We start from the raw sequence: 27,939 nt of genomic DNA on the forward strand, positions 1-27,939 counted from the left end.
AGACGGGTTGCAGGTTGAAGACTGTAGTGCACGGAGGCAGCGGATAGGAATCAGCTAGCAGTCACGATGATGAAACACAGACGAGTTGCAGGTTGAAGACTGTAGTGCACGGAGGCAGCGGATAGGAATCAGCCAAACAGTCACGATGATGAAACACAGACGAGTTGCAGGTTGAAGCCTGTAGTGCACGGAGGCAGCGGATAGGAATCAGCTGGCAGTCACAATCATGAACAGGTGAGTGGATGTGAATGAAAGACTGTAGTGCACGGAGGCAGCGGATAGGCATCAGCTAACAGTCCCAATGATACATGGTAGAGTTGAAGTGGTTAGAAGACTGTAGTGCACGGAGGCAGCGGATAGGAATCAGCTCACAGTCACGATGATACAGTAGATGGTAGAAGTGGTATGGGAACCACAGTAGTAGAAGTGGTTTGGAAACCACAGAGATAGAAGTGGTTTGGAAACCACAGGAATCAGCTGGGCTGAATAAACGAGGAAACACAGGAACACCTTCAGAGACTCATGGGGAATGAGACTCCAAGATCAGGCAACGTGGTGTTGACCACAGGTGCTTAATATAGGGAGGTTGCCTGATCTGCCAATTAAGTTAAAGGAACATACACTGGAGGTATAGAAAGGGCTGCGCATGCGCAGTCCCTCAGGATGGAGGACGGCCACGGTTCCTAAATGTCCGGGAAGAAGCACTCACAGTCCGGTGAGTGACATACTGTCTGCAGTGACTTTATTGGATTTGTTGTATATATATCCTACTTGTAGTACCACTGCCCACCAAAGGGGCCACTATGCTACTTGGACTATTTTCTCTGACTCATTATCACTGGGAGTTGTTTCACCTGCATGTGGCCTATACAAACCTACCTGCAACCAAACTGGACTGGTGATACAGGTGATAGAACCGTTGGTGACTTGATTACCATCCACTGCAGTTAGAACCAGGGGCTGTGGCAATGAATGAAGCGGAATATGGAGACTTGACACGAGATTAGCAGAAATGAAGTTCCCCACGGATCCAGAATCCAAAAAGGCAGCACATACAAGAGAATCGTTCAATGTATTAAGGGTGACTGGCATCAAAATGTTGGCATTCCATTGAGAACAGGGAGTGTGAGAACTGGATCCTAGGACGACCTCCCTCTTCTCGCCTCTTGGTGCAAGCAGACAATAAGTAACCAGCCTCTCCACAATAAAGACAAAGGTGGTTCTTAATGCGGTGCCCACTGTTCATCCTGGGAAATACGAGAGCGTCCAATCTGTATGGGCTCCTCCAAAGAAGAAACGGGAGATGGGGAGCCAATTGAGAGGAAAGGCGTTGACTTTGATCCCTCTCCAAGGAACGCCCCTGATGATGAATGTCTACCTTGATACTGAGTGAAATTAGATCATCCAGATTAGGAGGAAGGTCTCGAGAGGCTAAAACATCCTTAATCTAGTCAGAAAGTCCTTAGTAGAAGGTGGCGACTAAAGCCTCACTATTCCATTTTAACTCGGAAGCTAGAGAATTGGACAGCATACTGTCCGACTGAGAGGGATCCTTTCCGGAGAGTCAGAAGATGAGAAGTGGCGGATGATACACGACCAGGCTCATCAAATACTCAACGAAAATTCTCAATGAAGACAGAGGAGTTACAAAGAGAAATATCATCACGCTCCCATAGGGAAGAAGCCCAGGTCAAAGCCTGTCCGGAAAGGAGGGAGATGATGTAGGCCACTCTCAGAAGAAAAGTTCTCTGGGGCAAGTTTAAACTGGATAGAGCACTAGTTTAAAAAGCCTTGACAACCCTTGGGATTGCCATCATACTTCTCAGGAGTAGGTATGCCTAAGTTTCTGGTGGTGGGTCAATAACGAAAGCAGCGGACACGAACAGGAGAGGAGTCAGAGGAAGCCGGGTCAAAATCAAACAAGCACAGGAACAAAGGTAAACGCTGGAGAACTGGAGACCTGATACTCTTTCACAGCAACATGAAAAAAATGCTTGTATAGTTTGTCTAAAACCAGTGGCGGAACTACCATTGGTCGGCAGGTGCCATGCACCGGGGCCCATGGAGATAATGGGGCCCGCTGCATTGCAGAGGATAGGGAGCCCACCTCCCTGCACCAGGCCCACAGCGCACAAGTTTCGCCTCTGGTCTAAACACAGCCCTAAGAAATGTATAGTAAGATAAACAAAACGTGTGATTAATGTAATTATTTGTGGAGGAAGAATGCTGCAAACCTGACAGTCTGTTGAAAGGTGTACATAACTAATATGCAAATATTCCAAAGTAGTGTATAACCCATGTAAACAAAGTTGCAATACATAAGGTGAATGTGAAAACGAAACATATTAAAATTCTAGGAAAACTTTAGAGAGCTGAAAACTGAAGAGTACATTATAACTGAAGCACAGATCTGACTAATCTCACTAGAGCACATTGCAGATGTCAACAGCAGTTCAGAAGCTAGGGCAACCCTGTAGGTTTGCATATTACAACTTCAAAAGATGTTTTAAATAACTCCTATATGAAAATAGCTTCTGTTATAATTTGTTTTGCAAATTAATGTGACCATCTTCTTTGCAATAATGGATTAATTTGATTGGCAAACGAGAACTCTTCTACCTATTAAATGTAATAAAACTTGTAATATTGTAAGGGAAAGTGATTTTCTGGAGTCACTTACAAATGTTTTTACATATACAAGAGCCTTACAAGGCATATGACCTGAAAGTAATAAATAATATTAAGCACATAATCTATCAGTACTCATGGCTATATAACAAAATTTTGAAATACCAGAGATTCCTCATTGTTGTGGGTTCGATCATACCCAGGGACAGGCTTGGCCAGACCTGTCAGGAACCCCTCCAGCCAGTACATCAAAACCCGGAGTCTACTCAGAAGTCTGGTTTTCAATGGAGCCCCTAGTGGTGGGGACAGACTTGGCCGCAGACAGCTGCGGGTCGAGAGTTGTGCACTGACTGGGGAGAACCCAGCAATAGCGTATAGGAGCAAATAGCAGAGTGGAGTCCAGGCAAGGGCCGAGGGCCGGCAGCAGACAGAATATCCATTAGACAAGCCGAGGTCAGAGGTCACAGGCAAACAGCAGCGTAGGAGTCCAGGCAAAAGATCAAGGGGCACAGGCAATCAAACGTAGTCAGGTATCCAGGCTAGGGTCGGCAACAATAATCAAATTCAATGGTAACAGAGCACAAGGAATATAGCAGGCTAGTATGCAGCAAAGCAGGAACTATAACCGGCAGGAAGGCTTTGCCACTTCCTGGCTTAAATACCAGCATGGCCCAATGAGAGAAAGGCAGCCCCAGGGGAGATCATTAGACAGCTGGCCCCTTCTCAATTTGCGCACACGCTCGGCTGTCCTGAATGCCGGAGCGCGGCGCTGCACAGAGAACACGTCCCGACTGTTGCCTTGTCCCGGAAGTGACGTCCCGGTCGTCATGACGAAGGCCGGGACGCGAGGGCAGAGAGTCGCTGCGGCGCCCGGAGCCGCCGCGGCTCATGACAAGACCCCTATTGAATGCCTTGGGTCGGCATCCAGCTGGCCAGTAGTACTAATACAACAGTCCAGTAGTATTGGTCGTGGCCACCTACACCCTGTAGCAATTTCATCACAGGGTAATAAATAACCTATACACATTTCTGAACTTGGAACCATTTTATTTAGAGATGCTCAGGCTTGGTTCCCCGAGAACCGAACACACCCAAACTGAGCAGACCCAAGTACCGAGCTGAGCCGGCTCGGTACTTTTGCGCACCCTCGGAATTGAAAACGAGGCAAAATGTCATTGTTACATCATCGGATCTCAGGAGCACAGAGTGAGGATGAAGGGGCACAAAGTGTGATGATGATGGGGCACAGAGTGTAATGATGAAGGGGCACAGAGTGTGATGATGAAGGGGCACAGAGTGTTAGGAATAAGGGGCACAGAGTGTGAGGATGAAGGGGCACAAATTGGGGAGGAAGAAGGGGGCACAAAGCGTGAGGATGAAGGGAGCACAGAGTGTGAGGATGAAGGGACACAGATTGTGAGGACGAAGGGGCACAGTGTGATAGAGAAGGGGCACAGTGTGATAGTGAAGGGGCACAGGGTGAGGATGAAGGGGGCACAAAGCGTGAGGATGAAGGGAGCACAGAGTGTGAGGATGAAGGGACACAGATTGTGAGGACGAAGGGGCACAGTGTGATAGTTAAGGGGCACAGTGAGATAGTGAAGGGGCACAGGGTGAGGATGAAGGGACACAGTGTGATGATTTTCGTACATGTTGTTGTTTTATTTTGTTTGATCTTATTAGTAGCTGTAAATTGTTCTTTCACAGAAATATAATTGAAAAAAATATATAAAAATATTCTTTTCCCTTGGATTTATGTGTATTATTTTTGCAAACAGCTTACTAAGTATTTCTGTCCTGACCTAAATACTTATTACGTTATTTTGACCCAACTACTTATAAAATGGGACTGCTCTGCAATTATTTTGGAGGGGTGCTTTGAAAAAATTATGGAGATTCTAAGGGTGCCGCGAACTGAAAAAGTTTGGGAACCACTGCATACACATTTATGGGGACTGCTCTGGCTTACAAAGCAAAATGCAAAGCATGCACTGTTCATAAAGTTGCAGGATACTTATAATTGGGTCTGTTTACAGAAAAATAAACAGTTTACAATGGCTGGCGCCAGGCTGAAGTTGTTGTCATTAAAAGGACATGGGGACAGAACAAAATTGCCAGTATTATGCTAATGGGTGTCTTACATAAGTCGGTCAGAGTGAGAGTCTGAGAAATTACTTATGTGACTTTTGTGACTATATGGTGGTTAGAGGATCCGACGCTCAGAATGCGATATTATGACTTATATGGATTTAGATACAAAATATTATTTTTACGTAGTATGAACATCAGAGGTTCCAACAATGTACAGCCTCAATTTCCCAGTTATATTATAATGATATTAAGATCATCAGTTATTTTTTGAGGAAAGTGCAAGATTCCTTTTTTGCTGTTAAAACAGTTTTAATGGTACACCGAGTTTAAGTGAATGAGGATTATTGTGTATGAATCATGTTGTTTAAAATTATTTTATATCAATACAGTTTCTAGTATATTTTTCCACAGACATTTTGTTTTAAATAAATCGTTTGTTGTGACACATGCAGTGCGCTGATATTCCAAACTACTGGTTTATCTTTTGTTAAATTAGGTGCACATGTAGACTCCATTACAGCAGCAGGGTTTAACACACAATAATTATAATGAATATCCTTGTAAGGTTGTACCACATGGACTGCAGGAGATAGAGTGGATTACAAACTACGTTAGGCGGCTGAACCACCATTTGTCACACATTATGTCGGGTCTCAACCCTTATTAGCCCTGATAGCAGCATTCTGATTTATGCTACTTATCCCATACTTGCCAACTCTCCCAGAATGTCCGGGAGACTCCCGCATTTTGCGAGAGTCTCCCGGACGAGTGTGGCAATCTCCCTGATAGGAAGTGGGCAGAATTCGGTTTAAACGCCGCAATTCCGGAGCCTCGCCCCCTGCACGCTACGTCCCAGCCGGCATCTCCCGGAAAAAGAAATACAAATGTTGGCAAGTATGACTTATCCCCATGGATTAAAGGAGATAATTGGCCTCCCTAAACTCAATAGAAACACCTGTAATTGCAGCTTGAAGTGACTGATTCTATAGAAAGGTTAACTTCGTGTAAATAACTATTTGTATACTAATCGAAACTTTGAATGAATGAGCGAATGAATGAGCGAATGAATGAGTTCCAGTGTGTGCACCACTAGAATCATCAATCATATTCTATTGCATACTTTAAACGCTACTTATGGTTACATTTTTTCTTGATTTTATTTAATGAGGTTGACTTTTTATGTATGTTGGATGTAAATAAATATTACATTTTTTAATTGATCAATTGGATGTGTGGTATATTTTGATCGAGGAGCCTGTTTGCATTTCCTTTTTTCTTTGTTATGTTTAATGGTTAGATTATTCCACAGTAATTTACTGATTGGAGCAGCAACTCTCTCCACAAACAACAACAAAAAACTACAGAACTAGAGAAAAGAAATTATAAATTAAAATACAGATTTAATAATGACTATATAATAGTTATATTATATATTGTGACCCCACTTTAAGAGATTTTATCGGCTAATCTGAATCATTACCGCTGGTCAGTGCCCAATCAAAATTCCCCTGTGGATATTAGATTTTGCTGACACCACTAGGACTTTATATTATACATACTAGACAGCGTCCGACTTGGTAGGCTCGGAAATGTGACTGAAGTTACCAATCCTACACAATGTCCAATGTCAGAAATGGGAGTGGTCTAGCTGGTACAGCATGTAAGCTCAGATAGAAGTCAAGAGTTTTTACTATACTCTGTGAGCTCTTATGAGGGACCCAATCAACAAACTGCCTGAAAAACTAGTAAACTACCAGACAGATTACCAGTGACAGTTACCTTGACACCTGATATAGGTAGTTTTCTTGAAATCCATGAAACCTTACTTGTCTTTCTTAGATTATATTCATATTTTCATACACATAATGTTCACGTGACCATAATGCAATAAATAAAAAAAACAGAATTGTTTTAGGGTGGATAAAGAGACATTTATTAAATTAAAGGATGACAGAAACTGACGATCCTAGTTGCATTATACAAAAGAGCTGCTAGCTGCATTCATAAGTCAATGTGCAATTGTTTCCGAGCATAATAGAGATCCTCTATAAAAGAACAGAGCGAAGACACAAATGAAGCCTGACGTGTAAAATTATAGAGGACATTTGCTTGCTCTCAGCTCTATTTTGTGAATGTTACACATCTGCTATTCATACACAATCAGTTTGAATATTTAAGCTCAGTGGCCCTGTAAAATTTATAGACATGCCCCCAGCATCCAGGATAATGTCTATTGTATATCAATTTTTGAAAAAAGCCTAGCTGAACCACTCAAGACAATCATTTTGACACATTTAAAGTAGAGCAATTTTGCGGCTGGAACGTAAACGCTTATAGCCTGGGCTCGTTAATGCCTATGTGGAGGTATAAACCACAGAAGACACTTTCAATGAGGTACAGAACGCATAGGGGTATATTCAATTCTTTAGTTTCCGCGGCGCGTAAAAACTACTACCGTTATTGCGCTAGTAGCGAGCTGAAATCCAGCGAGAAAATTACCGTAGTAACGGTTTTTATTACGGTAATAGTGCGCGGACCGTGAGATTTTCGGTGTTTCCGCTGACAATTGAATAGCAAGAATCGATTTTTGCTTAGTCACTCATTTACTAGTACCAAAAACTAGTACGCATTTAGTTTCCAGCATAAATTAAGTGACTGAGGGGGGAGATTCAATTGGCCGCATTACTGCTGAAAGTAACACGGCCTGCGCACTATTATCATTACTATGGTAACAGTGCACATTATTACCGTTTGTACGGTAATGTTTAACGCTGATTTCACCTCGAGCAGAAATCAGGGTTAAAATTACTGTATTAACTGTAATAAAGTGCAGGTCAATTAAACCCCCCCCTGAATATTACTATTCTTTTACAGATGAATCCGCATTCAGATTGTGTTATGAAAATCTGTGTGTAGAATCCTGTTTTTTGCTGGTATTGAAAGAGGGTTTGATGCCAAAGCAAGAACTACAAAGTATTTCTTGCTGATGAAAAAAACACAGCCATATTTACGTCTAAGTTCTCGGTAGATTTATTTTTGCAGTGACAGGAGGAATAAGCAAACTAATGGTATCTTCTGAAAAAAAATTAGATAGAATTTGTGAGGGTACTGCATAAACACATTAATGATGCTGGAATGTGACCAAGCCAAAATAGGGTTACATTTAAAATTAAATAAATTCTGTTTATGGTATTATGTTTTTTTTCTGTTTTTTTTTTAATTCTTTATTTTGGATGGTCAGTCAATGAAAAAAAACGTGTACAATCTGACGGAAAACATTTACATTGTGTACATAGAAGAACATTAATAATTTAGTAAAATCCAACAAAGGCGTTCTTTGACAACTTGAGACTTAAATTGACCATATTTTCATTTTTTTTGCTTTTGTTTAAATATATAAACCTATAATATGGTAGAATGTAGAGATGAGCGGGCTCGGATTTCGGTAATCCGAGCCCACCCGAACAGTGCGGATCCGACGGGATCTGAGCACTGTTCGGGAACTTCCGGGTGCCAAATGAAGCCAAACCGAGGCTATGACATCCAAGTCTCGCGTCGGATCTCGCGAGACTCGGATGTCATAAATTCACCGCTCGCAGCCGCCATCTTCATTCTGGCTGCGATCACTCGTGAGGGAGGTTGTAGTTAGGGAGCTCCTGTCCTGCTTTTCAGTTTAGTGTTGCTTTGTGCTTTGTCCAGTGCTCTGTTCTGCTGAGTCCAGTGGTGCTTTGTTCAGTGCTCTGTCCTGCTGAGTCCAGTGGTGCTGTCCTGTGCTCTGTCCTGCTGAGTCCAGTGGTGCTGCCTGTGTCCTGTGCTCTGTTCTGCTAAGGGCATTGTTATTTCCAAATTATCCAAAAGTTCTAAAAAATGTTAAAAAGATTATTTTAAAAAAAGATAAAAAAATTATCCAAAAATAATTTAAAAAAAATATTAAAAAATTAGTTAAAAAATACTAGGTACTGCTATTTAAAAGTCAAACTACGTTCACTGTTGCTTCTGTACCAAAAAATACTAGGTACTGCTATTTAAAAGTCAAACTACGTTCACTGTTGCTGCTGTACCAAAAAATACTAGGTACTGCTATTTAAAAGTCAAACTACGTTCACTGTTGCTGCTGTACCAAAAAATACTAGGTACTGCTATTTAAAAGCCAAACTACGTTCACTGTTGCTGCTGTACCAAAAAATAGGTACTGCTGTATAACTCCAGTCCAGTGGTACTCTCCTGTGCCGCAGATAATTTGTAAAGGCTTTGCCGAGTGTGTGTGGTTTAGGGGTACGCTCTCTTGTGCTGCATATAATGGAGTACCAAAATTTGGAGGATAAAGTAGGGAAAGATCAAGAACCACTTATTTTTACTGGCAGGAAGAAAAAGGCAGTTTGGAAGCCCCTGTACAAACTGGCTATATTTTACCTGAGTAGTCCCCCCTCCAGTGTGTACTCGGAAAGAGTTTTTAGTGCAGCAGGGAACTTGGTCAGTGAGCGGCAAAGGAGGTTGCTTCCGCAAAACGTTGTAAAATGATGTTCATAAAAATGAATTATCAATTCCTCAATCAAGGACAGCACTGCCCTCCAGAGACTACAGAGGGACCTGTGGTTGTGGAGTCCAGCGGGGACGAATTGATAATGTGTGAGGATGAGGAATTACACACTGAAGGGGGCGAGGAATCAGAGGATGAGGATGAGGACGACATCTTGCCTCAGTAGAGCCAGTTTAGTTTGTACAGGGAGAGATGAATAGCTTTTTTTGTGTGGGGGCCCAAACAAACCAATCATTTCAGCCACAGTTTGGTAGGCCCTTTCGCTGAAATGATTGGTTTGTCAAAGTGCGCATGTCCTATTTCAACAACATCAGGGTGGGTGGAAGGGCCCAAGGACAATTCCATCTTGCAACTCTTTTTTTGGCATTATGTGCTCTTTGGGGCCTAGTTTTTCAAACTGCCATCCTTTCTGCCACTGCGGTGCCACTCCTATATAGTCATCCTATGGCAAAGCGGATAACAGCTATGTTGGTGTTAGACGTGCATCCGGTGTCCGCCATCTGTGCAGTGGAATTTAGACGGTTGATGGAGGTATTGTGTCCCCAGTATCAAATCCCATCGAGATTCCACTTCAATAGGCAGTCCAGAAATATTATTATCAGATATTAAAGTACGTTCACTATTCCTGCAGTGCAGAAATATTAGTATCAGATATTAAAGTACGTTCACTGTTCCTGCAGTGCAGAAATATTAGTATCAGATATTAAAGTACGTTCACTGTTCCTGCAGTGCAGAAATATTAGTATCAGATATTAAACTATGTTCACTGTCCCTGCAGTGCAGAAATATTAGTATCAGATATTAAACTACGTTCACTGTTCCTGCTGCATCAAAAAAGCATGAACCTGCCCTGCCATCAACTAAAAAAAGAGGTAGTGACGTGCTTGAACTCCACCCTCTATATGCTGCAGAGGATGGAGGAGCAGCAAAAGGCCATGTAAGCCTACACAGCCACCTACGATGGGCCACGTGTTTGTGCCGCCCACTTGTGTCGCTTAGCTTAGACATCCAGCTACCTCGGTGCAACCTTTTGGACTAAAAACAATATTGTGAGGTGTGAGGTGTTCAGAATAGACTGGAAATTAGTGGAAATGAATGTTATTGAGGTTAATAATAGTGTAGGAGTGAAAAAAAATAAAAAATATGGATTTTAGCACTTTATGCTTTTTTAAAAAAAAATCAGAACCCAAAACCTAAAATCAGAACCAAAACCTTTCGTGGGGTGTTTTGGCAAAACAAATCAGAACCCAAAACCTCAAGCTAATCAGAACCCAAAACCCAAAACCCAAAACCCCAAAAGTGGCCGCTGCACACCCTTAGTAGAATGGGGGGAGGGGTGAAGGAGAGTTAGAAGGGAAAAAGGGGAGGGGGGAGACCACAAACGCTGATGCAGGAGTGTGATCGAGAAGAAGATAAAAGGTAAATGTTAGAGGACAGGAGATGGCGTAACAGGAGCGGAGTCCTGATCGCTGCACATGGGTCAGAACGAAGTCTTTAAGGGCCAGAGGGGAACGAGCGTTCTGCGAATTGCCAAGGAGCCCAGACTTGGTTGAAGGTTTAACCTCTATCGTGTAAGTTGTAAGTGATCTCTTCCATGGCCGCCACATGCCATATTTGCTTTTAAGGGCAGACAGAGATGGAGGAGAGCTGCGTTTCCAATTAAGGGCTATAAGGGATTTAGAGGCTGTAAGGATGTGTGCATTTAGCTTTCTAGAAAATTTGTCAAGATCTGGGGGAGGGTAACAAAGGAGGATAATCCAAGGGTCCTTCGCCATGGGAGCCATGGATCGCGTCCCAGAAGGGAGTAATCACTGGACAAGTCCAGCAGATGTGTAGCATTGATCCCCTGTGGCCACAGCCCCGCCAACAGTCAGGGGACAAGGAAGGGAACATTGTATGAAGTCGGGTGGGGGTATAGTACCATCGATAATAAATTTTATAGGATGTTTCTTTTAGTTTGGTCGAAATGAAACTTTTGGATATCCCCAGTCTCATCTCCTCCCAGGCCTCCTCATCCGGAGGTGGGCCAAGATCCCTCTCCCAGTCAACTCCATGTAGGAGTTGCGAGTGGATAGTGGATTCAAGAAAGATACTATAAAGCTGTGATATTATACCATTATCCATGGGGTGGAGTTTGCAAAGGTTCTCGAACGGGGTGAGGGGACGTAATAAGTATCTGGGTGATAGGGATTGCAAAAAGTGGTTGATTTGAAAAGGGTTAAGCACTCGAGCTGGGGGGGTGAGGCTGAAGTTCTGCTAGTGTGAGCCATCGGCCTTGTTTCGAGAAATCTGATGGGAATTTGAGGCCAGCCTGGGTCCAAAAGCGGTATTTTACCTTGGAGAGGCCAGGAGGGAATATAGGATTAAACCAAATGGGATTTAGGGGGGAAAGGGCCGATGTGAGTTTTAGTTTAAAGGAGTAGGAATCCCAAATATTGACGTCAAATTTAGTAGTAGGGAGTAATTTTGAAGAGGGGGCGGTGTATAGGGGGTAGACCCCGTAGCGGGGTGGAATCAGGGAGGGCTATATATGCCGCCTCTAGATCAAGCCACGAGGTGCAACCCGAGGTGGCATATGATGCAACAATTTGGGAGAAATGGGAAGCCAGATAATATAGCTTGATATTGGGTAGTCCCCTGCCACCACCAGCGATGGGCCTTTTCAGAACGTTGAACGAGACCCTTGGGGGCCTGTGATTCCAGATGAACAGAGTCAGAGCTTTCTGGATATTAGATAGGAGGGTGGCGGGGACAGTAACTGGTAGGGTTTGGAAGAGGTATAGCCATTTTGGTCTGAAATTCATTTTGACTGCTATGATCCTGCCCAGCCATGAGATGATAAGACGGTTCCAGGATGCCAGATCAGATTGTGTTTTAGAAAATAAGGGTGGGAAGTTTTCCTGGTAAAGGAGGTCATATCGAGATGTAAGGTAGACTCCCAAGTATTTTATTTTCCTGGTCTTCCATTTAAATTTGAAAGAGGATTGCAACACCTTGGCCTCCCGGGGGTGGGGGACGACGACGACGACGTGGATCATCATGGCCTCTGATTTTGTGTCATTTATTTTATAGTTAGATATCACACTGTAGGTCTGAAGAACATTATAGAGGTTGGGGAGGGAAATGGCCGGCTGAGAAAGCGAGAGCAGGACATCATTACAAATTTTTATAACACAATCTTTTAAACAATTACAAACTGAGTGGTTATGAACAAGCAACACTAAATGCAATCATTCCAATGTTTAAATATGACCTCCTAACTCCTGTAGCATTCAGACATTACAAACCAACAGACATTACAAACCTATCCATCCAGTTGGGTCTAGCTACCTGTACAAATTAACCATGTACAGAGTATAAAAAAACACAAAGGAGAAAACAAGGCGTGTAGAAATGGGGATTAGGGGATGGAATCGAAGGAGAAAAGGGGTCTAGGAAACCATAGATACCAGTCCACTTTGATATCCAGATGAGGGGCATGGCAAAACGTAAAATTTAATAGGTATTCACCCCAAACCATCTATAATCGTATTCGGGGATTATGGTACATATTGTCAAGTATTTTGCGGAATATTTAAATTTCAGCCAGCTTCACAAATTGCATGAAAAATCATAATGTATCAACAGTTGATAAGATGGTATCATCTATAACCATGTAATATTCCACCCTGACAAACCACTCTTTCAAGGTTGTAGGAGAGGAAAGTCTCCGGTGGGTGGTCATCACCATCCTTGCTGGGTTCTTTAGGTGGTTTAGCAAGACTTGTTATTTATTACGCTATTGGTATTTTGGTCAAGTTTAAGAGCCAGAACCCAGGATTGTCCAAGATTTCACCTCCCATAATCTCTATAGATATGAAAATTACTACTTTCTAGAATAGTTTAATTTTTGAACACCAACCCATATGTGGAGAGGGGTCCAAGCTGCTGAGGCACACCTCCAACAGGTATCAGGAACCCCAGGTAGATTTTAGCAAGGAGGCTAGGACACCGGTACAGCATAGATAACACTTTATACTGCTTTTATACCACAGCTATGCGCACAATGCAGGTCTGAGTGATTTGGAAAATCTTGCTTAGATTGTGGTCCTTCATTTATATCCCCAAAGTTCTTCTCCCAATCCATTGTATATTTTGGGAGTGAACTAAAGAGATTTTCTATAAGAAGTTTGTAAATAAAAAACAATATATGTGATAAGGATAGATGGGAGCTTCAAATGGTGTCAGCTCCCTACTTGCCTCTTTTTGGACTTCTTTTTTGCCCAGAAAGCACTTTATCTGTATTAACCAACAGTATTCTTAGCTAGAGTCCACTTGGCCTGAATATCCCTGAAGGTGTACACACCTGAAGCACCAGCTGGCCCATATGAGAGATCCCAGTTTGTGACCAAGGCATTAATGTTGACTTCCGAAGGGAAGCACACGTTAGCAAATAGTGGTGTCAGAGAAGGAATTTTAAGTGATTGTTCTCCTCTTTCCACCCATTGCTTCCTCTGTCTTGTCCACTCCTGCCAAGCATGATATCATTATAATATGTAGCAAAGTGGGAAAGTTGAAGGCCTCCCAAGTATTTACATTTATGTATATAAGACATTGTGTTTCAAATGTGGTTTCCTCCCACACTACTCAAAGTCCCTCATTACTGAAGTGAAGAAACCCCTTACAAGGATGTACATGGGGAGAGTATGTAGAAGGTACAAGATCTTCAGCAGGATGTTAATTCTCCCTATTCAGGAAAGATTCTAGTGCGCCAGAATCGCCAATCCGTAGTCAAGTACATATTTTGTTTATAAGAGGTATATGTCACAGAGTGTTTGATCAGTGGTAAACATTTAAATGAATTTTGATTATACGATGTATGCAATTAAAATGTGAACAAGGGAGCAAATACTTTTTTGCCACTCTACAATATATGTCCAATTTTGGCCACACAAAACTACACACATGGTCAGATCGTTGTTATCATCCAAACATATTTTCAGCCAGTGTCCATTGATATTTAGCTAGTCAGAAATATATTGGGATCCTGGTCATTTTGAGTCTACACCGAGAGAGATTTGCAGACAAGCATTAACATGGCCAAATTGGCAATCTGAACTACAACATGTATGGGCACCTTTATGTTTGGACATAAAGGAGCTATGAGATATTACACAAGTCAGAAAAGTGTTTAATACAGGTGTAGTTTAAAATGTATTAAAAAACAAGATTTGCCCTTTCAAGTTATGAATCAGAGTCGAGAAGAACATAAAACTATTTTGTCATCACTAGTACTTAGAAATGACACATTTCATTTCCAGCATAAACTAAGTGAGAGAATATGACTAATGTGACTACTTCTTTGACAAATGAATCTGCGATTCTATAATCTTGGCAGCAGCTGTAAAACTTGGCAGAATAATGTACACTTAAACAGCACAATCAAGCAAAAACTTCAATAGTATTTGAGGAAAAATGATGAATTTCTTTGTGGTATTATTATTTTATTAAGGCAATGTATAAATGATATTGTTCTACACAAATGTGTTTTCCTGAAAAGCTATTATGAAAGGATATAGAATACAATTTTATGAAATATCTTAGACCAACTTTTTTAAATAACATATTACCTAGAGTAATAAAAAATTCAGACAATGTGAAATGGTCAAATTCTGAAATCCACATTTACAGCAATATTGTAAATGGTTAAGTTGAGCCACTGACGTCCACAAATAAATTGTGCCAAAATTCTCTAAACCCTCTAGTTTCTCATTAGCATCCCAGAGTAGAACTTGATCATTACAGAGCTATACATTTTGCAAGTCTTCTTGCAATAATACTACATCTCAGTGGTATAGCAGTACTAATCAATTACAAGGTACTTCAAAAAAAAGATGCTTACTGTGAAAATAATGTCCTCGACCGTACAATGAACTTGAACACATATTCCAATGCTTTCAAAGTCCTTAGAATTGGCTCGCACTGCTCTCCTCTGCTGGAAATATCTAAATATTTCTTCAAAACAGTCATTAGTTTCCTGTCAAGAAAATATTTTCCAAATAGGTTAGTGTTTCAGTGCTGTGCGAAATAAAAAATGGTGAATAATATGAATGCAAAATCACTCATGTAATCACTCGTCATTTGTAGGAAAGATGTGCTTGAATAACACAGATTTATTATGTTGATATTAATCATCCAGTCTATGTTATAGCATGAATAAACGGTAAACCATCACGTTGGTAATGAACACAAAAGACTAGACACTACATAAATTATGCAAACAGTACAACAATACAAATATAATTCATGGAACAAATAAATTACAATTACAGATATAATGCATTTAACTTTTATATAAATTGGCAGGGTAATATATATGTAAATTACTCTCTTAGTAATTGCCGCTTCCCAAACTATGGGGAAGCAATTCCTTTGCATACAATGTTTTTTTATTAGAGAAGCTGCTGCAATTGTTATCCATGGAGTCGTGTTATACTATCTGCAATCCTGGGCTTGTACATTGAACACATACATATATCTATGTTCTGTACTACATGTACCATTCCTCTAAGTTTCTCCAATAAACCACCCTTTTCTTTTTTTACATATCAAGCTTACTAAGCCATTTTGCTATTTTGACTGGTTGGTACTGCTCATGATGCAAAAAATACACCAATCCACATATCCAATTTGGTACTGTCAGCCAATTGGCATGATCAGGCCTCACTCACAGAAAGTGCAGATCAAGCTGCTTGCTCCAATCTGTGCCGCACTCATGTAGAACAGTAAGTCTATAGAGAGAACTAATATAACAGTATCCAGTGTATTCACTTCAGTTATACTATGCTGGATCAAAAACTGGCTGCATTTGTAGTTTCAGCTATGGACATCATTACTTATACATTAAATCACATAGTCAGAGAGGCGTCAACACAAAACAAAGAACTATACAACAAAATAGAACACCAAGTGTATTACAGACTTTCTTATTGAATACACCATAATTAAAACATTTTGATAGCATTTCCTCTTTAAACTTATTGTACATTTTTATTTCCACCTCTCACTTTAACGACATGTAACTGATTATTATAGTATCTACTGTTAGATATCTATGCTAAATATCTTGTACTCTTCCGTAACACTGCACCTAAAGAAGCCATTCTTATGATTCATAGCATGACCCATCGCCCCGTTCTATTCGCACAGCAACAGTAATCTTGTCTGTGCAAAACAGGAAACCTCAAAAATGCTAAAGGAGCCTACACAGATTGCTTGGTCCATTCAAAAGGGCATTTCTGCAACCAAACTGAATGATCCCTTCAAGTGTTACTGCAGCCTGTTAGTCAGGTCCAAAAATGACCGCAGATGTAGTCTGCATTTACCAACATGCCCAATAATAATAATATTGATTTCAATAAGCTCTATATTATGATATTTGTGACATAAGTAGGGATGGACCACTTCATCACCAGGTCCCATAGCAAAATATGGGGGGGCAATATGGGAGCGGCAAAACAGTCCATAGGCCCTTACTCTTTTCTTCTATGTGAATGCTGGCACATATGCAGTGAAGTCCCATGTCTATGCTTATAGTGGGTGCAGACAGTGAAAGAACCACTAATGCAGGTGGTGCAGTGGCTAAGGGCACCCCCTCACTTCCAGGAACCATAGCCACCACAGTCCCGGCAACTGTGGGTTTTCTGCCACTTCTTCTAAGGATGGAACTTCAGATAAGGCAAGACTTACTTGTAGGCCAATGTGGCACTGAAATGCTGCTTTATGTATGCTTCTAAAACAGTGTTAAAATGTTGAAATTTCCGATCTGCAATGAGTCCAATTATGTAAATCTGAAAGTAGAACAAATTAAAATTATCAACTCATCTGTCAAACCACCCGACTGAGTAATCAACAAAACTGCCAGAGCCAAATATGTTCACTAAGGAAATATTATTTAAGAATATTTAAAGTGTCTGATGAGCTACATATATATATGTTCCAAACACACAATTAAAATGCATTCTCGATCAATCTCTGTAGAAATCTAAAGAAAAACATTCATAAATGTTTATGATGATTATTGTTAGAAAATGCAAAACAGCAATAGAAACTTAATAAATTAATAATTATAGGTAATAAAAACCCTCATGTGGATGTACCAATACTAGTATTATTTATTAACCATAAATTATAATGAATAGTAGCAAAATAATTCAGTTTACACTTGAACACTGGAATTGTTTTTTCTTGGCAACATTGTCATTACTTTTTGATTAGATACAATATAATTTAAAATTGTTTACATAATTAATTTGAGACATAACTAATGACAAATTTAGCTACCATGACTTTATTATTTGGTGTAAAGCAAAGAAAATTCAATTAGGAGTTTGAAATCTATTCACATATAAAATGGTTTAGCATTTTAATTAACCACATCCAAACGGTCTGAAGCCTGAGCACTGGAGACCTCTTTCCTATACGCCCTGGAACCAGCAACCAGGCTGTCAGTGGTTCCAGTGCTGGGCCCAGGATTCAATTAGAATGGTTGTTCTACATTGGAGTTGCCATGGTAGCCTGGTGATGCTATTTTGATCACCAGCACTTCTTCCAATCAGGAGTGCAGCTATTTCAGGGTATGATCCAGCTCTCCCTGTATATCCACATAAATAGATTACTCATTATAGTGGTGTATTGCTAGCTGGAATGAAATTTAGCATTAGATCACTATTAAAGGTGATCTAACGCCGCAGAGATGCAGGAGGAGCTTGGATCAAGTCCCTCTAAAACTTGACATGGCCCCTAAATATATTAAAAAAATACTATCCAGGACCCCAAAATTATACATTATCCATTCTTGGATGAAAAAAAACCAATATAAAATCAGCTTGAGCGCACTATAAAATAGGAACTTTATTCCAAATAAAATCAAAAAATTAGAAAACATAAAACTCTCTGTGGTTATGAATGGGTGAAAACCCTCTGATCAACTGGCTAATGGTATACACAACATGGAACCTGTGTCGTGGTGATTCCTTTTGTAATTACCTGAATAATTAATTTCATTGGAAGTTTTGAGTTACAGAGAACTCTTTGATGTGTTATCACGCAGTGTAAATTCATCAGATTATCAGAAATTATTTTTGTAAATATCAATCAATTGTGTCATGTAGTAATTGTAATACCAAATTCTTACCAGAGCATCAAAGACAAGAATATCGTACTTGTTTGAATGGGAATGTTCCATCATGATGTTGAAAAGTGCATCAAGAGTATCTTGAAGAAACTGTGAAAGTATAATAGTACCGAAATTATTGCAAACATTATAAATTGACACCCTTCCATGCATATACTATAACATAAAATGCTTCTCGAGAGAGCAGCTGATATTAGCACTTACAGTGAGACATGAAAGCCGTATATTAAACATAGCTATAGTGACTTAACTACAAATCTGTTGTGGCAGGATCCAACGTCAAGCAGAGTAAGTGAGTGACTGACAGGGGCGGACCCAGACATTTGTCCTAGCCCGGGCGATTTTATGGGGGGGCGATTTAGGCCCCGCCCCCTTTCTGTGTTCTAAGGCTCCGTTCAGCAGTGAAAGTGTGCTGTCCCGCTGCTCTGATTGTGTTTAAAACACAATCAGAGCAGCCGGGCAGCACACTGTCACTGCTGAACGGACCTGCACAGTGTGCAGCTGTCGGCAGCAAACCCCTGGTAGGGGGGGCGATCGCCCCGATCGCCCCCCCCCTGGATCCGCCACTGGTGACTGCTCTATGTTGATAACAACATTAACAGATAAATGGGTACAACTTTATTTAAAAATATAATATAAACTAGGTGCTTGCCATCTCAGTTCTGTACAGGCCATCAATTCCTACAATGATTCAGATTCAGCAAACTTGAAATGTTATTATTTCTAACGCTGTAATTTTGGCTAACTATGATTTCTAAGGAGAGTGCTCTAAGATGCTCACAGCTGTACTTTTTTCCTCTGAGTTGGTTGGGGGTGGTGAAAGCAGTGGCTGATTTGGAATTTTCCCATGGAAATAATACAATCATTAACTGAGAATGACAGTGAATTTGGATTACATGTCAGAATTGTCTTAGATGCAGATTTAGTCCCATAAATCTCAACATGTACAACAACGCTAGAAGTACAATTGACATATACACTTTTATTGTAATAAATATTGTAACATTCATACAATTTCCATATGTTGTATCAGGGCCAACATTCCAAGCTTTGTTCCTTGGCAACCTCGGTGGAGTGTTTGTGCCCATTCTATTCTCTTGACATTGTAATTCATTTCACTCTCCAAAAAATTCCAAACTGACAATGTTAGGCTTGCATTTCTTGGATTGGAAGCTCTCTTGGTGCTAGTTTGTAAGGTTAGGCAGTCAAGTCACAGTCCTATCATATGCAAAGATGTATTACCCTAGTACAATCCAGTAGTTTCTTATGGGCTATGACCTTTTATAATGTAACAGATGTGACTTTTTAACGTTCTTTGCACTTTGGTATGATTTTCCAATTAACAGCACAACTCTACTTTCACTCCAACTATGCCCCTGAAACCTGCCGCTATGGGTGCAGTTGAAACCAAAAGGGAGGCCAAACATGAATAACTCCCAAAGACTTCCTCAGGGTTGCAAAACTTGAGAGCTCCCCATTATCTAAACCTAATGTCCATGTTCTTTCAGAAATTAGTAACCAAAACTTCAAACAAATCTCGAATCAATTTCGAAAACAGTCTGACACAACATAGGCCGCAAGTGTCTAAATTGGCTGAGAGATATTTTGAAATTTAGGACTACATAAATGCACATAAACTTATAAAGTTTATAAGATGGACTTGATGACATAGAGAAACAGTGGAGGCACAACAATCTGAAAATCAAAGATCCCCTGGAAATGGGATGATGTGAATCATTAATGAATAGAGAAACTTCAACTGGTCATGTTGAAATATCTCAACTTTACTGATAAGCATGTTTCTGAGAGCATTCCGCTAATTACCAGAGTGCCACAAGTTGATTTTGTTTCAAAATTAATCAGCTGAAATCAGCTGAAGACAGAATTTCCTAAAATAATTGTAAGTTTATGGTTATATATCATACTTAATTGAAATATTTCAAAGATTAAGTGAATATTGATATATTTGAAGAGATTGTGGGCAGAAACATCCCTGCTATAAGAAAGACACTAACACACAAAACTCAAATGAGATTGGGTAGATTCTCAAAGTACTGTGGGGGTGCCTCTAGAGGTACTCTCCTTCTTATGTGATTTAGGAAAATTACCTTAAAGTCAAAAAGAGATTATGTTAATTTATACCAGCCCAACATATGTGATGGATCTTTCTTCCACAGATGTAGTATACTGGTTGGCCTAGGTTATGTTAGGAACTTACCTTGTTCCCGTTCCGCTGCGCTGTCAGCGTGATCTGACAGCGGTGTCCGATCTGTGCAGCGCTTCTTCTGTTGGCGCTGCCGCACTTCCGGGTTCTCCCTGCTGCCGATCATGTGACTCCTGGGCGGGGAATTCAAACTCCTATATCTCCCCTGCTCTGACACGCTGCCTGTGTCAGAGCAATGTGTTTCCTGTTCCTGGCTACAGTTCCTGTGTCCTGACTCCTGTGAACCTGCTCCCTGTGTATCCCTCTATTCCTCCTACTCCTGTGTACCTACCTGGCTGTGACCTGACTATTCTTTGGCTTATCCCTGGCACTACGAACTGGACTATCTCCTGTGTACCGACTCGGCTGTGTTACCGACTATTCTCTGGATCTCCCTCTGGCACCGTATACCTGATACCTTCTGTGTACCGACTCGGCTGTGTTACCGACTATTCTCTGGATTTCCCTCTGGTACCGTATATCTGATATCTCCAGTGTACTGACCCGGTCGTCCCTCTGGACACAAATCCTGCCACGCACCCATTGGCTCCGTGCGTCTACCGGTTACTGTTCCAGACCTACAACGCCTGGAATTAACGGTTAGTGCCTGTACTTGCACCGCATTGTCTATTTTCTTGTCTGCCTGCCATCACTTAGAACCTTCTCCCTTACGTCAGTAGGCTAATCTGGGGGCCGTGACCTGCGGTTCTTCGGCAGCAAAGTCCACACTACCTTGCGGTGGTTCTTGGTGAAGACCGGAAGGCCGTTAGACTCCACGCCCTAGGTAAGCCTGTGCTAATACTGACTAAGGCATCATAATCGTAACAGGTTAGTAGTCTCCCCATCCTAATGGCAGGTGATTTCAATAAAGTTGCCGATCCACTTTTGGATGTATTTATAATTGCCTCTAACGCTGTCCTGAGTTTATTATCTGGCTGCTAAAGAACCTTTGTCAGTGAAACCACCTAGAGACTCTTGCACCCACATTATATTGATTATGTGTGCACGGCCAGACTTTCTCTAGGATACACAATATCTTCCCTTGCCTTTTGTCTCAAAGAAGTCCAGATAGGCACTGCAATTGTGACCAATTCTTGATAATGGGTTGATTTTGATTAGAGAAAAGAGAGTCCAAATCTGAAAATGGTACCTTGGATTTTCAGACACAGTCCAAGCTGCAAGCTGTGCTACTCAATGCATGGCATGTCTATCAATCTAATAATATCGCCATTGAAGTCTCCAGTAAACGGGAGCTTGAGACACCTTCCCAGTGTTATGACAACAGGCATAAAATAATAGAACTTTTTCTTCCTTTGAAGGTTATGTGGCTTTGCAACATTTTCCACACTCTCTATTTATTATTCTCTAGATAGTCTATATACAACTATATAAGGAACTCCAGTGTTAAGATCCCCAAGTTCCATCCCACTATCACTCATAGTTAAGGAACTGGGAGTTTGGGCAATCTACCTGTTCCTTCTCAGAGGGTGGCTTTTGTGCAAATACTCCAATTTCTCTTACATAGGTCTGAAAATCACAAACAACAGAACCTGTGCAGATGATTCTACCTGCAGTATCTAAGGGGTGTTCTAGGTGCACTCAGCAAACCCAAGAACTGGATCCATGGTACTTCTATTATCACAGATCCCTTAGTAGATTATGATTTCACTACACTATGGTTTCTATCTTACACACTATAGGGTCTTCCTATACATGATGAATCACACGTCCTAACTAAAGATGGCTTCAGAGCGCGGGGAATTCTGTAGAAAATCATTGGTCAGCTACCTAGATTTTTTCTCTTTCTAACTGTATGTACCAGTTCTAACTATGAGCCAGGGATGGGATATAGTTATTGTTTCATGGCTTCGAGAGAAACATTTTGAAGTGTGCAAGTCACTTCTAAACTTCAGTGGTGTCTTTCCAAGCCCTGAAAGATACATAGCAAATACCTAACAGCCATTTATTTTTTCTTTTAAAAATGAGACCCCACGGTGATAACTTGCTGTGCGACAGCCTAGAGGTTTTGGGCTTCCTCCACCAATCTTCAGTAAGGTGGGGCTATACCTGCACCTTCTCTGTCACTTACATTCAGGAGCTGTTGTGTTTTTTAAAATGCTTACTGCTCCAAATAATGTGTTTAACTAAAAATAAATGTATTTAAATCAAAGCAGTGACCTCCAATAAGCTCCCAAACGAAAGTAACACAATTGCATGTTTACATTAAATATGTAGTTTCACTGGCATTTTAACTTGCGCTGTTAAATGCAATTCAAACACCAGTGGGTACCTGGCCTTGCTTTGTACAGCAACATGCTTATAATTCAGTTGTCTTACGCTTTATTTTGAAATCTATCAGACTTAGTTTGCTCTGTAAATGAAAAATGGTTTCAAAAATACTGCTGTAATTTACATAATAGGCAAACAATGCACTATTTTACAGTACATACTTTTACAACTTCTTCTCCATCCACAATTTTCAGTTTTTCCAGGTTTTCCTGCAAGAGTTCAGGCTTCATGCGCCACTTCAGAAGTCCAAGTAGGCCAACTAAAAGATGCAAATATATTTTTAACAATGTAAAAGGTTATATGTTTTATATTTACAGAGACCTAAACCAGAGACCTTAACCAGTGCTGCTCCACGATCAGCTAAAAAAATCTTTCCTCTTCCTGGGCAGAGCTATGGTATTAATTGAATGTTGACAAATTTCGACACTACAAGCCACATCCAATAACAGCAGAACAATGAGAAACTGTAAACGTTCACTGTTTGTTAAATCTCTGAATATCAAAAGTGTTACTTTTACTGCAATTTATTATTAAAAATATGGCAACGTAAACCATCCATCAAATCCATATTGAAAAAGTATTCTACTTGTTTAGGATGGTCTGGGTAGAGGTATTTATGGATAGAGAACTGAATGTTATGTTCGCTATGTGGAAAAGCTAAATAATCATTCCACCAATTCCCATCAGAACACAAACACATAAGTAGCGGATCAAGGTGTGTGTGTGTGTGTGTGTGGGGGGGGGGGGTGATCAGAGCACCCCCTCCCCAAACTGGCACATCAAAATCCTTAAATTGTGGCCAAGACGTTCAAAATGGAGGAGGGATGGGCCAACCAGTGGCGGGACCAACCAGGGTTAACCAATCAGAATGAAGGAGGGGGTGACTATGCTAAATCGCCCTCCCCCTCCCTAAAAATAAAGTCTAGGTCCGTCCCTGAAACACATGCCTCCAGTATGCCACCTGGTCTAGACTCCGAATGGTAGCAGATGACCCCCTTATATACCTATAAGTGCCCGCCCCCTTTTTCCTTCCCCTCATACCATGCGCCGCTAAGTTGTAGTAAAATAATTACACAGACACATTTGATTGCAGCTGATAAGGTTTGTTTCATTAAATGTTTTCATAGAGACCGTTTTATTTATTGAGAGTTACCTACTTATATCATACAAATTCTGTCTTAGGGCTAGATTTACTAAGCTGAGGGTTTGAAAAAGTGGGGATGTTGCCTATAGCAACCAATCAGATTCTAGCTGTCATTTTGTAAAAGGTACTAAATAAATGAAAGCTAGAATCTGATTGGTTGCTATAGGCAACATCCCCACTTTTTCAAACCTGCAGCTTAGTAAATCTAGCCCTTAGTGTATATCTTTCCAGTTTTATACTTTGTATTGTACACTATGATATGTACTACTACACAACTATATATTTCTCTAATGCTATTCTTGCAATTTTTCTATTGGTTTTGTTTTTCTCACAATATGCTTCAAAAAAATATGATATATATTTGCAAAAAAATAGTTTTGACTTGAACATTTCCAAAACTATTTTCTCTTTTCTTTTGAGAAGATGAGCTTAGAAAATTAGAGGTTCCTTTTTAAACAGAATGCAAAATGGGAAAAAATGAGCACAGAAAGACAGCTCATCTTATAATATTTTGTCTACACAGTCAGTGAACCCCTCGTGTACATACACGGGTTGTTGTATATTGTATATCTGTCTTTATATGATTTTTTCATTGCTCTTTGTTTCAATAAGGCACAACCTCTTTAGAAATAAGATGAGAAATGACAATGCAATTATGTGTGAGTTTTTACCTTCACAAAGTGTTTAGCTGCAGGCACTGATGATTCACAGATAGCTTTATGCAGCAGTGACATCATTTACAGTCCTATTCCATGCTGCCTTTATTGTAGTTCACAAAGTGCAGAAAGATAGCAGTCTTACAAAATCTATATAGGAAGAGCTCTTACAACAGGGTGACTATCCACCATTTACAAATGAAGTTGTATAATAGTCAATTTTTTTGCATTTAATAAACAAAGGGTAATATTTAAAAGTGAAAAACTGCAGGCCCGCAGCTCAAGTGACTTTTTGTGACATATTGCGCCGCTTGTTGTGCGAATGTTACAAGGGAAGCCCATGACTGTTCAGGCCAAGCGCCAAGGTGACAGCTTCTGTGAAGGTGTAAAATTGGCACCATTTGTTAAAAGAAGTTATGTGGATCAGTGTCATATATAACTAAATGCTTGCTATGCACTCTTGTGAGACTTATATTGCAAGGTAGAGGTCAAATTTACCAGGACTTCCTGGTTTGCAGGTGGCCACAGAGCCTTTTCGTCTCACTGCTAAGGACCTGTTTTTAACAATTTTTAAGAGGTGATAAAAACCAGGTTGTGACCTATACTTTCAATGGGATGCCTTTATATCATACTTGTCAACTCTCCCGGAATGTCCGGGAGACTCCCGCATTTCGGGTGAGTCTTACGGACTCCCGGGAGAGTATGGCAGAGTATCTCCCGCATCTGCCCACTTCCTAGTGAAGTTTGGCCCCACCCCCCGCTGTAAAATGATGCAATTTTGGAGCCCCCCGTACGCTCACCTTCCCCAGGGTGACTCCCGGACGCCAACTCCAAAAAGTTGGCAAGTATGCTTTATATCCTTTTTACAAATTGTAATAAAACATTCAAATGTGCAATAGTGGCATAATCAGAGGTGGAACTAGCGAGCTGTGTGCACCGGGAGGCGGGGAAGAGGGAACTGTGGTCCCTGATCCTCTGCATCTGCCATGCAACAAGTCCCATTACCTCCATGGGCCCCGATGCACGGCACCTGCTGCAACAATGTAGTCCTGCCACTGGACATAGTAAGAGCAAAAAATACAATCCCAGTGTCCTCCCTCTCCCATGATCTATTTAAAACATAAATTATGGTATTTTACGAAAAGAGTTAAAACTAATAATAATTAATATAAAGTGCATTTTTACTCTTTCCACCATTCCCAGTTCCAGCTAGATCTGCAAGTGGAAGCGCAAAGGGATTTTCTGGGGCAACTTTCAAAAGAACTGAACCGGAGCACACTCTTTGTTAGCTGTGAATAGGCAATAAGGAGAATTTGTACACAGTTAAAGGCTCTCACTGCCTGAGACTGTTAAAAGTTGAGCTCAAGTCGTATTACTTCATCACTTATTGTAATAATACATTTTATGTTAATATATAACATAGGAACAAAAATTGCTAAAGTCATAACCAAAAAGAACTATGGCTGCTGCATTTCTGCACAGTACTGTTTTAGACAACCTACCATTCTGTGTCAATTTGGTGGAGCACACAAGAGTAGAAATGGAAAAGGCATCACGTGAACTAACAGACAGTCCTCCAGAACTGCTGCTGTTCCTGGTGAACGTGGAGCTCTTGTCCATTTGTTGACGAGTGGAAGGAAGTGATAAATATGTGCTGGCATCTTCCATCTTCTTATTGTCACCCTGTAAGTGAAAATAAAATCAGAATTTATCAACTTTTTTCTTACCAAATACTAATTATGTCCGAGTTAGAGATAGGAGTAAATCCAGATAGAAGGTGTAATTTTGCACCCTGGCAAAACCATGTTGTTCTGCAGGAGGGGAGGGGGCAGGGCCATCTTTTCCATTGGGCACGATGGGCAGCTGCCCGGGGGCCCCACGGGCAAGGGGGCCCCATAGGCACGGCTCTTAATGAGAATAAATAATCCTGAAAAAAAACCTACAAGGGTCACTGAGCAAGTACATCTATCTATTTCTATCTCTATATATCTATATCTATATCTGTATCTGTATACATCTATATATCTATATCTATATCTATATCTAGGGGCACTGCTTTGCCCAGGGGCCCATAATGTTGTTAAGATGGCCCTGGGGGGGGGGGATTTAATATGTGTGAACAGATTTAGAGTTTGGTAAAGTGTGCATCAAAGATCAACACTAAATCTGCTCAATACTTGCGTGCTACATGCAAACGCAAGCAGTATTTTCCCTGCATGCAAAAAAAATGCATTTGCACTTCTTCCTTCCTTCATATACATATTCAGCAGGTGAAAATACGTGATAAAAAATGTATCCCACAACATATTATATGCGCAAGTAAAAGCACACAGTTTTATATTGCCTACATGTATATCCTTGCCTTTCCTTAGATGTTAGCGGACTCTTATTGAATTTATAGGCTGCAAACCCATTACTATCATGCTTGCCTACTTTTGCAGGCAGCTTTCCGGGAGGGGTCCGTCGAGGGGGGCGTGGCCACGTGCAGCGCACCGTTTGGCTCCGCCCCTGTCAATCTCAGGCAATTCTAGCCAATCGCAGCAGGGGGCAGGGCCACGATGGCGTGTTTAGCCCCCACCATCTTCAACAACGCCGAAAGCTGGATTCGGGATTTTTGCCTGCTCTCTCATGAGTCCAGGAGAACTCCTAAAAATTCGGGAGTCTCTCGGACATTCCGGGAGAGTAGGCAACTATGATTACTATTGGTTCAGCCCACAAAATGGCCACTGCCGCCGTGTACAGACAGCAGGTGTGATTTAACATCACTGTTTGCAATTGCTGAATCATTTGTAGCTTTAAAGATTCAGAAAAAGTCTCTATGAAGGTCTGGGAGGGCCGTGAGGGCCCAAACCCATCCAACCACTTCAGCAACGCACATGAAGAGAGCAGGCTCGTTTTAGTCCTGGAACAAATACAGCAACTAGAGTTCAGTGTTTCTGAGTTGTAATCTAATTAACTGAGAGTGTCAATGTAAAGTATACTTGGAACATAAAGCAAAGAACGTCTACAATATGTGTAGTAATAAAGAAAAAGCGTTCTCTGTGTGTTGAACAATAAAAGAAGAAGTAATCACACTGTGCTCTCAATAGATCAGAGCAAGCAAACATAAATTGCCTCTGATGAACTGACCAGTCACAAACTGAGGATTAAGCACAGAGAAAAAGTGCATAAGCAAAACATTTTTTCAAGTTCAATGGGTTGCTTGTAATGCCA

The 27,939-nt window shown here is 40.9% G+C and overlaps 1 protein-coding gene across 2 annotated transcripts in view; it reads right to left on the reverse strand.

Moving 5' to 3' along the window:
• DOCK2 (dedicator of cytokinesis 2) overlaps nucleotides 1-27,939 on the reverse strand; it is a 699,501-nt gene that overhangs the window by 463,656 nt on the left and 207,906 nt on the right. For both annotated transcript variants that reach the window (XM_075209814.1, XM_075209813.1), the window contains exons 18-22: nucleotides 26,229-26,409; nucleotides 23,088-23,185; nucleotides 18,435-18,524; nucleotides 16,988-17,088; nucleotides 15,141-15,275 (exon numbers count right to left, since the gene is read on the reverse strand). In XM_075209814.1, the coding sequence (XP_075065915.1) occupies nucleotides 15,141-15,275; nucleotides 16,988-17,088; nucleotides 18,435-18,524; nucleotides 23,088-23,185; nucleotides 26,229-26,409 (605 nt within the window). The remainder of the gene's footprint in view (nucleotides 1-15,140; nucleotides 15,276-16,987; nucleotides 17,089-18,434; nucleotides 18,525-23,087; nucleotides 23,186-26,228; nucleotides 26,410-27,939) is intronic.

The sequence above is a fragment of the Mixophyes fleayi genome, chromosome 4 (genome assembly GCF_038048845.1).
Source record: "Mixophyes fleayi isolate aMixFle1 chromosome 4, aMixFle1.hap1, whole genome shotgun sequence".
In the NCBI taxonomy this organism is placed as follows: domain Eukaryota; kingdom Metazoa; phylum Chordata; class Amphibia; order Anura; family Limnodynastidae; genus Mixophyes; species Mixophyes fleayi.